The 14,473-nt window shown below is 35.8% G+C and overlaps 1 protein-coding gene across 4 annotated transcripts in view; it reads right to left on the bottom strand.

Moving 5' to 3' along the window:
• MACROD2 (mono-ADP ribosylhydrolase 2) overlaps positions 1 to 14,473 on the bottom strand; it is a 2,172,380-nt gene that overhangs the window by 13,772 nt on the left and 2,144,135 nt on the right. Inside the window, exon 15 of one of the 4 annotated variants that reach the window (XM_074287832.1) lies at positions 8,497 to 9,006. The exons of the other annotated variants lie outside the window; for them this stretch is intronic. Within the exon in view, the coding sequence (XP_074143933.1) occupies positions 8,975 to 9,006 (32 nt within the window). The 3' untranslated portion in view covers positions 8,497 to 8,974. Of the gene's footprint in view, positions 1 to 8,496; positions 9,007 to 14,473 lie in introns of those variants that run through there. 4 annotated transcript variants of the gene reach the window in all.

Genomic DNA, 14,473 nt, shown 5'->3' on the forward strand with positions numbered 1-14,473 from the left:
GCAAACAGGGATAAGTAATTTACACAGCTAGTGTCTGAGGGGACATTTTTTGCTCAGGTCTTTTTGATTCCAGGCCTGGCATTCTATCTCTGCTACCTCAGGCTTTTGGCTGCTCTGGTCCTTGTTGGATTCTTTACTCACAGATTCTGCCAAGAAAGACAATACTCTGAGGAGACTTTTTCCCATTGAGACTATGTGTCCTCAAGAAATGGGCCATCTTTAAGTAAAATAAGTAGAGTCTCCTGCCTTTTGAGTTTTTAAAGGTCAGGCTTTGCAAAGCCACAGGAATGGGAGTCCTGGTCAAGCTTTGCAGTCCACCCAGTGTAGAGACGCCAGCAGGAACTCAGATGAAGATCCAACTGTCAGTTATCTAGACTTGGGACCAAAGCTACGTAGGAACTGGGCTAAATTTTGCACCTATTCCTTTCAGGGACCAAGGTGGTAAGAAGAATAAACTGCCTAATCCCAGGTATAATCCAAATCATATTGAAATATAATTCAGAAATGCTCAAGAAAATAATGGAAAAACAATAAAGCAGATATAATGTTCATTTGTGGTTTTCTAAGTCAATATGCAGCCTGTAATGATCAATTTCTATTTTACACCATTGGGTAGTAAGGGAGTGAAGGGAAGGCCTGCACTTTGTTCTTACCTTGAATTAACTATCCCTTTGGTAAAAGTTAATTCATTCAATGTGGCTAAATGGAATTGGCACTTTACACCAAGGCACTTAACAGGTGGATTCTAGGAAAAGAGATTTTACAAATCCTTTAGGATACCCTGGAACTTTAGCTTTTGGAGAGAAAGCCAGAGTATACTTGTTCTAATTGCTTTGCTTTTGCCAGGGAGAGAGATTCAGAGGATTCCTAGATAATAGAACTCCACAATATCATGCTTACATTTTGTGGGATATTTTTTAAATCCCTCATTTATTTCCTCCTTCATTTTAGGACGTGTTCTTTATGGCTCATGAACTTCTTTAAAAATATTTTCATATAATTGTGTTTTAATAGAAGTAGCTTTCATTGTAATCGTATTTATTTTTGAATTTAAAAATATTGTTCTGAGTAAGTCTCCACAGGTATCATCAGATGCCTAATGGTTAGATACCAAAGGTTTGATACCAAAAAGATTTAAGATCTCTGTGTTAAGGTTAGTGATATAAAATGCAAATACAAACAGACATAATTTGGCATTATCCATGTTTTATTGTATTTTTGTCTATTTTTGTTAAACATCAACCAATTACATTTTAATCTGGTTGGAGTAGCACTGGGGGATTTCATAGATGCATACCCACCAGTTTGAGATCTCCAGTGAAATGGTCTGTAATCTGTCTCTACAAGGATATTGTTTCTGTTCCTTCTTCCATTAATTCTCACACAAATATCAATTCTCTCCTTGGTTCCTGGTATGTAAAGTACATTTCATTAGAGTATGTATTCAAGGAATTTGATTATTTATTTTTAAAGGAGAATATTTATTGAATACTTATCCATAAAGGACATTATTTTTATTTATCAGATAAAGAAACTAAAATTTAACTAAGCTTATGTTTTAAATTAACAATTTAAATTAAATTAAATTAAATTTAAATTTTAAGATAAATATACTATTTTGTTGTTGTTGTTATGCCCGGGCCCACGTAGTACACCCTGTATGGATGGGATGGTTTCTGAATTCCTTCACAGAGACATACAGTCTTTATGTTCAATGTCACTTCACTCCATTTTGATCCATTCCTTTTGAATACATTATTTCCTCTATGTGTTGAATTCCCATCATGTGTTCCATCCCATCAAGTCTCAGTGATCACACCAGAATCTCCAAGTTTTCCTCTTTTTGACCCTTCCTTTTGTATTTTTTGTAGATATCTGAGGGAGGCCATGGGTTCTGATGTTTGTTTTCTTAGCTCTTTTCTTTCATGAATCACTGGTTCTGTTTCTTCTTTCACCTCCTTTTCAGTTTAAAGTTATTTTGTTCAGCTTCACAGAATTCCAGACAAATATAGTTTTTACCAGCCCTTACTAAGTACAGTCCTTTCTGAATCCTTTATGTTCTATCAGTAGCACATGCAATTACTTGTAGTTATAACAAAAATTATTACTTTATAATAATATTTTATCATTTTATATTTAATCATTTTATGTTAATATTTATCATTTTATAGATAAGATTAGAGTTTTACAGATTTGCTAGAGATATGTTGCTGTGTAAGTATTATCTGGGATTTAAGTAGAGGACTCCTGTCTCTCAGTCCAATACTCTTTTCACTATACTTTACTGTCTCTTAAGAACAGTAGTGGTCCCAAATAGACCCTTACCTTGCATGCTCAGCTCATGCTTCTATTCAAAGGTTCCGAACCTCAAGAGGAACTTCTTGGGAGATAATACTGCTTATGTATCCTTTGGGTTTTTTTACTAAGGTGGGACAATGTGTGGAGCATTGTGTGAATTTCCATTTGGACTGGCTCGGTATAGTTCTCCATTTCTCACCAAGCCAACTCTAACACCCTGTCCTAAACATTATCAACACCATTTAAGCAACTGTCAGGGAAATGTTTGCTGATGCCAAAAAAGCTTTCCAGTGGGCCATCAGTTGAAAAGTGTTTCCTCCCACTACCTCCACCATGGGGTAAATTATCATCCACAAAGTAAAATAGGAAAGCTTGAAGACATCTGTGATTTTTTGCACTGTGTGTTAGTGAACTCCTGAAGAGAAACTGTCTATAATAGTAAACCTGAGATTGTCTTATAACTGTAAAAGATTTTCCTTTTTAGAATTCTTCTTAACATCTGGCCTATGTTTCTGAGGTGTCTCATCCATCAAGGTCCTATATACTTCAATACTTAACAGACCCAGGATTTTATTGAGGTGGGGCTCATTTCTCTAGTCTCCTTGTCTTTTTGAGGGGCAGAGATTAAAAAATGGTATTTTATCCCCAGTTTAGTGCCAAACTTAGCTAGACTAAACTTTGCATCATTGACATGGAGATACATGCACACAATATCTGACACAAGCTCACAAACTTATAGACATTGCCAGGCTATATTAGTAGCATTGAATTCATGTTACACCAGAAAGGTCTTCAAGAGCTCAGGGTCATCCCTACTTTATGCTGAAACCTTAAAAGGAGAATCTAAAGGAAAATCCTAACTTACACACAAGTGGAGTACAGATTTTTCAGTTTCTCAAATCAAAACACATTGTTAAGGAAATCAAGTATTTGAGGAGACATATTTGAATCTATTGTGTATAGGTGTGAGTAATTTAGAACCTGATGTATTTGACTAATTACCTCAAAGCTCTAATTAAATTTTTATGTATAGATGACCACAGATGCTACTCTTCATATTTCCCTGATCCTATATAAATCTTATACTTGATGTGACCATATTGACTGATCTATAATAGTAAAGCAAAAATGTTTTGACTTTATTTTCTTCATCTTAATTTAGCCTTGGGAAATGACAACCTCCAAAAGAATAAATTGTGGCAGTGAGGCCCATGATCTACTTTTTTTACCAAATAAATTCTTCAAAGGCCTGACACTTAATATTATATAAATATATATAGAAAGACACATGGTCAAACACATTAAGACAGTGGAATGGAAATCAGGAGGGCAGGCCATTCAATTGAGTCACTGAATGACTGACTAAATCTTTTAGAATTTCACTGCTTTGATAATCTCACTTTTAATAGCTATAAAATATATTCCCATCTCATCAAACTTATTAATAAATCATCAAGATGAAGTAAACCAGTGCATCATTTGAACAATTATATTTATACTTAAAAATTTCAAGAGATCTGTGGTCTTATCTCAACAAGTCTGTTGCCCTAGCCATTACAATATAGAAAAAACTCACCCATGAAAGACATGTAGGGGTCTTGTAATCAGGAAGAAGTCAATCCATCTGCCTCAGACCCTTGTCAACTTTGTAAGCTTAGACATATCATTCTCTCTGTCCCTCGATTTCCTCATTTGTAAAATGAGGGTTCTTAGATCAATTACTTCAAAGGTCCCCATCAGCTCTAAATATATGATCCTCTAATTTACTATGTAGGATCTATGCAAAGCTTTGTCTTGGACCATCTTCTTTTTTACTTAGATATTATTTGGCTTGATGATCTCATTAACTCCCATAGATCCAATCATCATCTCTGGAATTTATTCCCAGATCTACTTATTCAGCACTAACTTTGATGTTGGTCTCTAATTTTGCATTTCCAATGGACAATTGGGCATCTTGAACAAGATGTCTTGTAGACATCTAAAACTGAACTTAATATCTTCCTCCTCCCTTTTAGCCCCATATCTGCCCTCTTCCTTAATGTCCCTGTTTCTGTGGAGGGTACCACCATCCTTTTATCTAAACCAAAACCTGAGGATCATTCTTTATTCCAAAGTCTCCCTCCTCTATTTGGTCAGTTGTAAAATCCTGACATCTCCATGACATCTCTTATATACTTTTCCTTTTCTCCTTTGACAACCTGGTACATGTCTCCTCATGTCTGGACTGTTGCAACAGCCTTCTGGTTGGTCACTTGGATTTAAGTCTCTTTCTTGCAATATATCCTTTATTCAGCTGTCAAGTTGATCTTCCTAAGATTCAAGTCTGACTATGTCCTAACTTTCCTCCATTAAATAACAAGATCTTCTGGATAAAGTATAAAATCTTCTGATTTGTAAAGTCCTTTATAACCTGAATATTTCCTAACTTTCCTGTTTCACCTTATTCCTCTTCATGTTTTCTATGATCCAGCAACACTGGCTTCCATTTTCTCTGAACATTTCATCCTCACTTGAACTACTCATCTGTCGTTCCTTAGTCTTGCTATATGTAAGGCTATTGCCTTTTCTAGGAAACATTTGCTGGAAGATATATTTTGTACCATTTCTTCCACAAATATTCATCATAGTTTCTATTATTTTTAAATGTGATTTTTTTTTTCAACATAGGTTTGTTGAAATTTTATTTTTCAAACTACCTAACTACAGAACATTTGATGGGATCTGAAAGTATCTCTAGTTGGTCTTCTCAAAGAGTTTGTTTCATGGTTGTGAAAACTATCAATATTAAAAATTGTGTCGCTATTATATGGTGAAGACTTCTCTGCGAGTATTTTCTGTGGGTTTGGTATACACCAATTCTTTTGGTATCATACTTGGGAATTAAATTAAACTCATTATCAGGAAAAAAAGGAATAGGAATAGCTGGGGAAAAAAAAGAAAATGAATAAATGAGTAAGGAAGGAGAAGAAGAGAGATAAGTTTAAGAGAGAAAAAACCACTAAGCAGCAAAACAGAAAACAGGAAATGTTTAAATTGGCTGCTGCATGTTTTTGTCTTCTCCACCTCATTATTTTATAACAGAGCATGTAAGAAGTCACAGGTTATATTTCATACTGCCCATGGCAAAAATTCATAGGAGAAGCGAGGTTAGGGCTAAGATAGCTGTAGAGAAGAAGAAAAAAAGAACAATTAGAGCCTTAACACATTGGATTGCTGTGAGCTTAGTGGAGGGGCTCAGTCTTTGAGATATGTAGGCTTGCCAGGACTTTAAAGCCCTGTTTATACCTATATTCATTTTAGTTCATTTGACTGCCTACCTGGGTGGCCAAGCAAATGCATGTGTGCATGCTTGAGAGGAGAGGATGGGATTGCGTCATTCTTTATCCTGACATGCATGTGGAACAGGTATTATCCCAAACGGCTCCTTCCTGCTGTGCAATAAAACTGAGTGCCACAGAGAAATGAGTCCATTTCACATGAACAGCAGAATCTGATCAAAACTAGAACTGCCTCAACAACCCATTTATTCCAGTTTCCCCCCTTTTTGATTGCCACTGATGGGAACACAAGCAAGAGGTGAAATTTCAGGGTTCCTAGCAGGAGATAAAATAGCTGAAATGGAAGGAGGCCGGGACATCCAGGGCCACTTTCATTTTCAATTACCATTTGCAATTGTCCTGCAGAAAGCCTTGATTATCATACCTTTCTATAGGTTATTGGAGAAAAGAGAGGGAAGGGGTAGCAAAAGCAATAAAGAAAGCTGGTCCCCTAGTGGGAGAAAAAAAAGGATGCTTTCATGAATACAGAGTGTAGTTAACTAGTTTTTAAATCTATAAAAATTTGATGAAAAGTGGGAAGACCCCTTAAGCCTTTCTTGTGAAATTTGCCTGGAGCTTAGACTGTGTTAGTTATGCTAAGCAACAATCACAGTTCTTTCTTGCAATAAGTGTCAGCTAACTTTAAGAGTGGGATGCTTTCTAAATTCAATAAAATTAGCCAAGTTACTAAACTATGTAGGAAGATCAGAGTTATAATTATTTTGCTACCCAAGAAGCATGAAAGGTACCTGCAAATTAACTGTTTAAGGAAAATTCCGTTGGTTAGGGTTGGAAGGAGAGAGTCCTTAGAGATGCTGGGACATTTGAGGTCACTGATACAGTTGGAAGAATCAAAATGGACAGGGAATAGTTTACCTTGGTGTAATTCCAGAGAATGAAAGCAAACTTTATTGTGGCTCCTGTCTGAATTATTCTTGCTAAACTAACTGTTATGCTCAATTGTTTGTATTCAGTACCAGAGTACTCTAAATTTTGGCAACTTGAGGAATAGCCCCATTCACCCTCCCTTAGTTGTAACTGTAAAGATATAAAAGAAGAGTAAATCAACAATAGAATGTTAGGACTGGTGTCAGGAACACCTGAGTTTGAATCTAACCTCAGACATTTATTATCTGTGTGATCCTGGTTTAGTTATTTAACTCCATTTGCCTCAGTTCCCTCATTTGTAAAATGAGTGGGAAAAGGAAACAGCATATCATTCCTGTACCTTTGAGAAGGAAATTTCAAATGGGATCATGAAGAGGCTGCCAGGAGCAAAATGACTGAACAAACCAATTACCTTGACAACAATAATGAAAACAAGGAGAATGTAGAACACAAAACATGTACACAAGCTTAACCCATAAGCTCAAAATACCCAAGGCAACTATTATTTCATGTTATATAAAGTCATTATTTACTATGCTCTTATAGCTCATTAATTGTAAGAGATGATGAACTACATGCTATATCAAGGACCACCAAAGTTTGTTATCCAGATTCAGAATCCAAACTTAGGTGGATAGAGATCAAACACACATCTAATGAGGAAGAATAGACTGTCAATGAAAACATGGGAATGAGAATAAGAGGGGGCCCTTGTGGGATACTATGCTATAGTTCAAACTGTTCTTATCCAAGTCTTCAACATTATTCACACTGACATTTATAGCCTTTTAAGAGTGTGGCTCCTTTTGCCATGATACAATCCCAAAGAGATAATTTTCCCTTCAAAGGTAAGGTTTTAGTGGGAATTTCCCCCCACTAATTCCTCACTGTTTTCATTTGTGTAACTGGAATCATTCAATTTTTAATGTTTAAAATTTGGGTGTAACAAATAGAAAAACATAAAGAAAATATAGGACAGAGGAAGTATAAGTGCTGAGCTTTAAGATAATACTGAGTTAAAGAATGATACCATTGGGGAAACTAGCTTAGGTAAGATGAATAACATCCGGGCACCATGGGATATTCCCTTAATCAGTTTTTTCCTCTCTCTTTCCAATTTTTGATAAACTATTACAGAGTCAGAGTCATCATGGATATAGTAAAGATAGAAGACACAAAAGAGGCAACATAATGGAATATAAGGCACATTGGCTCTGGTGTCACAGGTCCGAGATTCAGATACTCCCTCTGACACTGAGACTGTGATCTTGGGCAAGCCCCTTAACCTGCTTTTGCCTCAGTTTCTTAACCTGTCAAATGAAGGTGCTAACCTGCATGAACTTTGAGAAATTTTCTAGTTCTATGAGCTTATAAACTTCTGTTCATGTCCTCCCATATATTGGTGACAGAAGGTCAACTGAACACCATTCCTCAATTAATTCAGCTGAGGATTTTGTTAATTTTCTTGGTTACAATATCTGGATACAAAAGCATATTGTTGACTCATATTTAGTTGGGAGTCTACAGGTATCTTGAATCTTCCTAAGATGACTCCACTGACATAAACGTCCCTATTTTGGACATTTTTTTAATGTAAATATAAATTTTAAATTTTCTGAGCAGCACCAGGAGATCATGATATACTTCAACAACAATACAATATGAGGCTCAGTTATTATGGAAGTGGCTATCTTCAACAATGAGAGGATCCAAATCAATTCCAATTGATCAGTAATGAATAGAATTAGCACCACCCAGAGAAAGAACACTGGGAAATGAGTGTGGACCACAACATATGATTTATACTCTTTCTGTTATTATTTGCTTGCATTTTTGTTTTTCTTCAGGATGTTTTTACCTTCTTTTTAAATCTGATTTTTCTTGTGCACCAAGATAATAACTGTATAAATATGTATACATATATCGTATTTAGCATATACTTTAACATATTTAACATGTATGGGGCTTCCTGCCATCTAGGGAAAGGGGTGGAGGAAAGGAGGGGAAAAGTTAGAACAGAAGTTTTTGCAAGGGTCAATGTTGAAAAATTTCCCATGCATATGTTTTGTCAATAAAAAGCTGTAATAAAAATTTTAAATTTTCTCCCTGGTGAAGTTTATTTTATTAGATTTTGCCAAGTTTCTACAGTAGAGCTTTTTGGGGGATCACAAATGTCCTCCAACATGTTAGCTATACCTCATGGCTTTGGACCACAGAGACATTTGTATTTATTTATTTATTTATTTTTAATTTTTTTTTTTTTTTTTACAGCTGACAGAAGGAGAAGACAGAATACGAATCTTCCAGCACAGATGCCTGTTTTATACTCCTTATTCTCAATCTATAAAGGGTGAAGTTGCTTCATTTCTTCACGTAAGTTTAGCCCAAACCTCACTTCCTCCAACTAGACTTCTTAGATGTCTCTGGCCAGAAATTCCTTCAAACTTTCAGAGCACTCTGTATCTCATTTACTTTCTTTCACATGCTGGGTTGTATACATCTACATGCACAGAAACAAAGAAAAAGCATTTTTTCTATTAAATTAATTTGCATGTATTTTATTCACTTCATCTTGCTCCCTCCCACCTAATAAGCCTTGTGTATAGTAGCTGCTCAAGAGATATTTGCTAGGTTGGACTGGTTGATCAGTTCAGTTTATGCACAGTATTAAAAGGCAAAGGAGTTTCCCAGAATAATCAGCTCAAAACTGAATTGCCATGTATTTTTTTTCACAAAGATCCCTAATGTATTTCCTAAACTTAGATTTGGTAAAATGTAGTTCATGCATTCTTTTATTCTACAAATATTGGGGGGCTACTATGCAGAAAGTACTATAGTATATTCCATGGGGAATGCTAAAAATAAAAGCTCCTATAAGAACTAATTATCTAGTTGGGAAGACAAGCTATGAATACAAATAACTTATAAGTCAGAAAGTGAAAATGTCATATGAGCAGCATAGTTAATAAAAGCCAAAGAAAATTAGACAAGGAAGAATTTTCTCCCATTTAAGGTAAATAAGGAAGGCCTTATGGAGGAAGTAAAAAATAAGTTTTATTTTCAGTCATGGAAGGGAGTAGGGATTAGAGGGAAAGATGAAGGCATTCTAAAAGGGAAGAACACCAAATCAGGAAAGAACAATGCACTTGAGGGAGATCATGAAGAGACTATATTGCTCAAGTTGCAGAGTTAATATAATGACATAGTGGAGGATGGAACTCAGAAGGTAGTTAGGGATCATAATGTGGAATCAACCCTTTGTCTCCTCTTTTAAAATGCCTTGCATTTCTTAGTCTTGGTGCATATGGCCTAGAATGTCCTCATCTTTTCCCCACATCCTATCTTTACTTAGGGGAATTTCAGTTATTGTTCAAAGCTCAGCTCAAATTTTAACCTCCTCCCCCAAGCCTTCTTTGAATTCTTGACTAAAAGGAATGCATTTTATTCAATAGATTAGAACTTTTTCCCACAAGCTTAAAAGAAAGTAGAAATATGATGAAAGTAGTATTTTAGGAAAATTTCATCTGGTCACTGTCAAAGTTGTACTGGAGATGATACCTTGTACTAATGATACCTTGAGACTAATAGGAAGCTAAGGAAATAAACCTGGTGAGAAGCTCTGAATTGAGATGGTGGTAGTAAGAATGGAAGGGGAAGCTAGGTGTCATAGTGGCTAAAGTTCTGCACTTGGAATCAGGAACACTTATCTTCCTGAGTTCAAATACAGCTTCATATACTTACAAAATGTGTGACTCTGGGCAAGTCACTTAACCTTGTCTGTTCTCCTCAGTTTCCTGATCTATTAAACGAACTGGAGAAGGAAATTGCAAACCACCCTGATATCTTTGCCAAGAAAAATCCAAATAAAGTTCCAAGGAATTGAATATGACTGAAATGATTGAGCAACAAATTAGCGATGGAAAGAAAGGATTGATAAGACTGTGAGTTGGGTAGCAGAGGATGGGAAGGAGTAAAAGGCGTTTTGAGCTGGTCAAGGAAAGACTAGTTCTATCATAAACAAAATTAGGGAAGTCAGGAGGAAGAAGATGTTTGTTAAGGAGTCAAGGGAGGATAATGTTAGTTAGACTGAATTTGATTTGAGAATAGGACAATCAGATCTAAATAACTTGAAAGTAATTGGAAATGCCAGGTTGGAGCTCATCAGATATAGTGGAGCTAGGGATATCAATTTATAGTTACCTGTAGATTACAGAATGGAGCAACAACAACAACAATAAAACCTTTATGTAAGGGGTAGGAGAACATCCAGCCTGTGAGATAAAATCATTTTTCAAGGCAACTGCAGGTGATGATGAGCTAAAGGTAGGTACAACAACCTCCCACTGCTTGAGTTCTATAATTTGACAACGTTGTATGATCTTATTAACATCCAAATGGCCCTTGGCAGAACAAAAACCAGTTTCTTACCTCTGCTTTATATAATACTTTATATTATATATGTATACGTACATATATATACATATGTATATGCATATACATATTCCTTCTGATTTGTTTAAATATTTGCATTATAAAATCTAGTCTAAAAATTACAGTGATTTTTATTTTTTAATGAATCACTACCTTAATCTCATTGACCTATTTGGAATATTTCCACACCAGTCATCCCAATCCCCAGTGAATTCCAATGGGGCCTTATAAAGGTGATACATGACATGGAAAGTACACAAGAGCTCAAAGATGGTGATGAATCACACTTAAGGGACTATGATTTCCTATCAGATCATTGAAAACTTATAAAGTGCAGTTCTGTCAATATTATTAAAGATCAGGAGGTGAATAGCTCACCTCTGTTGAATTCTGGGCCCATTCTCTATGTGCCAGCTGCCTAGTCTAGGATAACTGGCTCTTCTCTGAGAACTGTTTGTGCCAACTCTCAGGCCAAAGATAATCCTTCCCTTTCTTTAAGACGAGCTGTTGTATAATTTGCTTTTGCTGAGACACAAAACATTATTAACTCACATTTTGGATGGAATCCTCACAGACTTGAAAATGAAACCTCCCACACATTTTCTTTTCTTTTTTCTCTCTTTCATATTTATTATTTTTTTTAACCAGTTCTTGGAAGAAAACTGTACACAGAAACATATGAAACTGAGTCTTTTCTACATGCCCGAGGTAAATAGATATAAGGCTGTTCACAGGACAGAATTAAGTGAGCATGAATATACAATTATACATTTCCTAGAAAAAATACATTTTCTGACATAAATCTTAGTTAAAGCTTGTCTTGAGCTTATTTTTTTTTCTTTTCAAATCTGGCACATGAGTCCATCTGATGTTCAAGTGGCTGGCTGAAATTGGCCCCGTTTAATTATATAATAGAAAGAAATTTTTTTGGTTTTTTTTTTTTTTTTTTTGTTGTTGTTGTTGTTGTTTTCTTTTTTTCTGGTAAGGGAAGAATACTACAATTCTATCTGCTTGCTGCCCCAACAATATGTCAGCACCTCTTTTGATTCCTAACCTGTACTGTCTCCTCCATCAAAAACACTTTCATTTTTCCCTCTTAGGCATGTGTGTAGAGATCTTGGAGAATCTCCTAGTTTTGCTAATATTATCTCAGACATCCACAGCCATTGTTTTCATTTGGGTTCAAAGAGGTATTATAAATATTGGTTTAATTTAAAGATGGTTCTACTTTGAAAGGTCTAATTTGATTTTATTCATATTGAATACAGTTCTTTATCACCCACTAGAATGTAAACTCTTCAAAGGAATAGATAATTTTGTTTTAAACTTTAAAGATTCTAGAGCCTAGCACAATGCTTTATGCTTCCTAGGTGCTTAACAAATGCTTGTTCAATTCAATTAACTATCTAACAATCCTACTATCATGCACAGTTTGAAACTATCAGAAGTTTGCCTTTTTTTGTTCCCTCCCATATAATCTCAGATACTACTATACCTATCCCCACCCCATATGATGAATAATCAGCCTCTCCTTTTATTATTCAGGCACCTTTCAATTTTCTAAGTGGATATCCTCAACCATATCTCCGAAGTTAAATTAGACACAGGATAACTGGGCAACAGCAGAACCAAAGCTACAAGTTTCTGCAGAACACCCAAACATTGGCAAAATACCTCTCCATCTGTTTATTGGATAGCATCCACTCTGATCAAAACTCCATACTTCTCTGATGGGAGATGAAAAGCAAAGAGTATGTATCTCAAAGGAATCAGAACTTTATATGGAAAAACTTGCTCATTTCTGTTATCTTCATGCTGCACAAGTTGCCTTTCTAGGGTCTAAAGAATGTGGCAATCCTCCCTCTTCATATTTAAGAAGATGCATAAGCCTTTATTCACAGTACCTTATAGTTTGTAAAATACATCCTTGTGTTTTAGGTTCCATCCTTGTGGTTAGATTCAGTAATCACTTGTATGGGCTTAGGTTATACCTAGAAGGATACCAAAACATCTGGATAAAAGTTGTTTGTCTCTCCCCATCACTTTTTCTTCCTCATTTCTTTGGGACATTCTACATACACATTCCTTTCCTCTCTAGCTCCAATTTCCACCTATTCGTCAAGGCCAAGTTCAAATGCAATCACCTCCTTGAAGCCTTCCTCATTTCCTTTTCCTTCTTCCCCATGTCCCTTCCAGCCCTACCTAAAAATTGTCTCTCTCCTCAAAACTTCCATATCACCTGGTACTATTGTATAGCACTTTTTATCTTCTACTTTTTGAAATAGTTATTTGTATCAATCTTTAGTAGGATTCTTGAGGTTAGGTACTCTGTTGCACATTTTTGTGTAATAATAACTAGTACTTGCACAGAACTTTATTATTTATAATGTACTTTAACATTCACTTAGTCTTCAATCTTCTAAGCTTGTAAAATATTATTATTATTAGTTTTTTATAGATATGGACACTAAGATTCAGTAAAATGAAACAACTTGCCTAAGGACACAAAATTACTCAGTAGTAACGTGTGCATAAGAATAATACCAGTGTTTGTTTCACTAAATGATGCTGATTTTCACTATACCTAACATGATGCTTTGGATGTAGTTGATCTAAAGATAACTATTTAATGAATGTCTATTGAAAACATATTTTACTTCTCTGCTGCTAAATAGCCAGAGAGATCAAAATATTAGGCATAAACATGGATGAGTGGATGACCTTTTCAGTCTTCATCTTTAACATGGCTACTTCTGCCTTTCCTAGGTGTATAGTAGGCTGGCTGTATCTCTCCAGTATATTCTGACAGACGGGGCTGGCCCTTCTGGGGGTAGTGGCAGCTATTCATACCATCCCAGGTGTTCCTGGGTCTGATGAAATAGATTTGGAATTTTTCCCCCTCAGTGCAATTATTGCATTCTCTGAGTCTGGCTTCTCCCTCTCCCTTCCTTTTTCAGGCCCCCCAATTAAATGTCTAATTCCCATTCCTTCTTATTATATATCCTCTCCTCCCAGGGTCTGGCAGGAATGGGAGGACTATGTAGAGACCTCTCTTTGTAGGTGGCTGCCAAGCCCAGTGTCTCTGATCAGTGCTATTCCAGCAGGAACCATACAAATTGGGTGTCTCTAAAATTCCCTCTTAACCCATCACATTCCCTTTGTAGCTTTTGTCTCTGCCCAGAAACTGGATAAATCTGTACACAGCAGGCTTCTTGAGGAGATAGGGAGATATTATATCTATAGCTGTAACTATAGCTATACCTATATTATTACACACACACACACACACACACACACACACGAAAAGTCCTTAAAAAAACTCTAATTATTTTTTTTTTAAAACTATATAAGGAGAGTAGCAGAGGTTTTGGACTTTTCAATAGTTCTTTATGTGAAATCTCTCCTAGGGAAAGCACCTTACTTAAGGAAATAACTAAACTCCACTCTCAAAAGTTTTTGTAACACCCTTAAGGCACCAGAAAAGAGGGGGAGTAGGGGTAGAAAACTCTTGTTTGTACTGAAATCCTGCATGATTT

Source organism: Sminthopsis crassicaudata, chromosome 2, assembly GCF_048593235.1.
Source record: "Sminthopsis crassicaudata isolate SCR6 chromosome 2, ASM4859323v1, whole genome shotgun sequence".
NCBI classification, from domain to species: domain Eukaryota; kingdom Metazoa; phylum Chordata; class Mammalia; order Dasyuromorphia; family Dasyuridae; genus Sminthopsis; species Sminthopsis crassicaudata.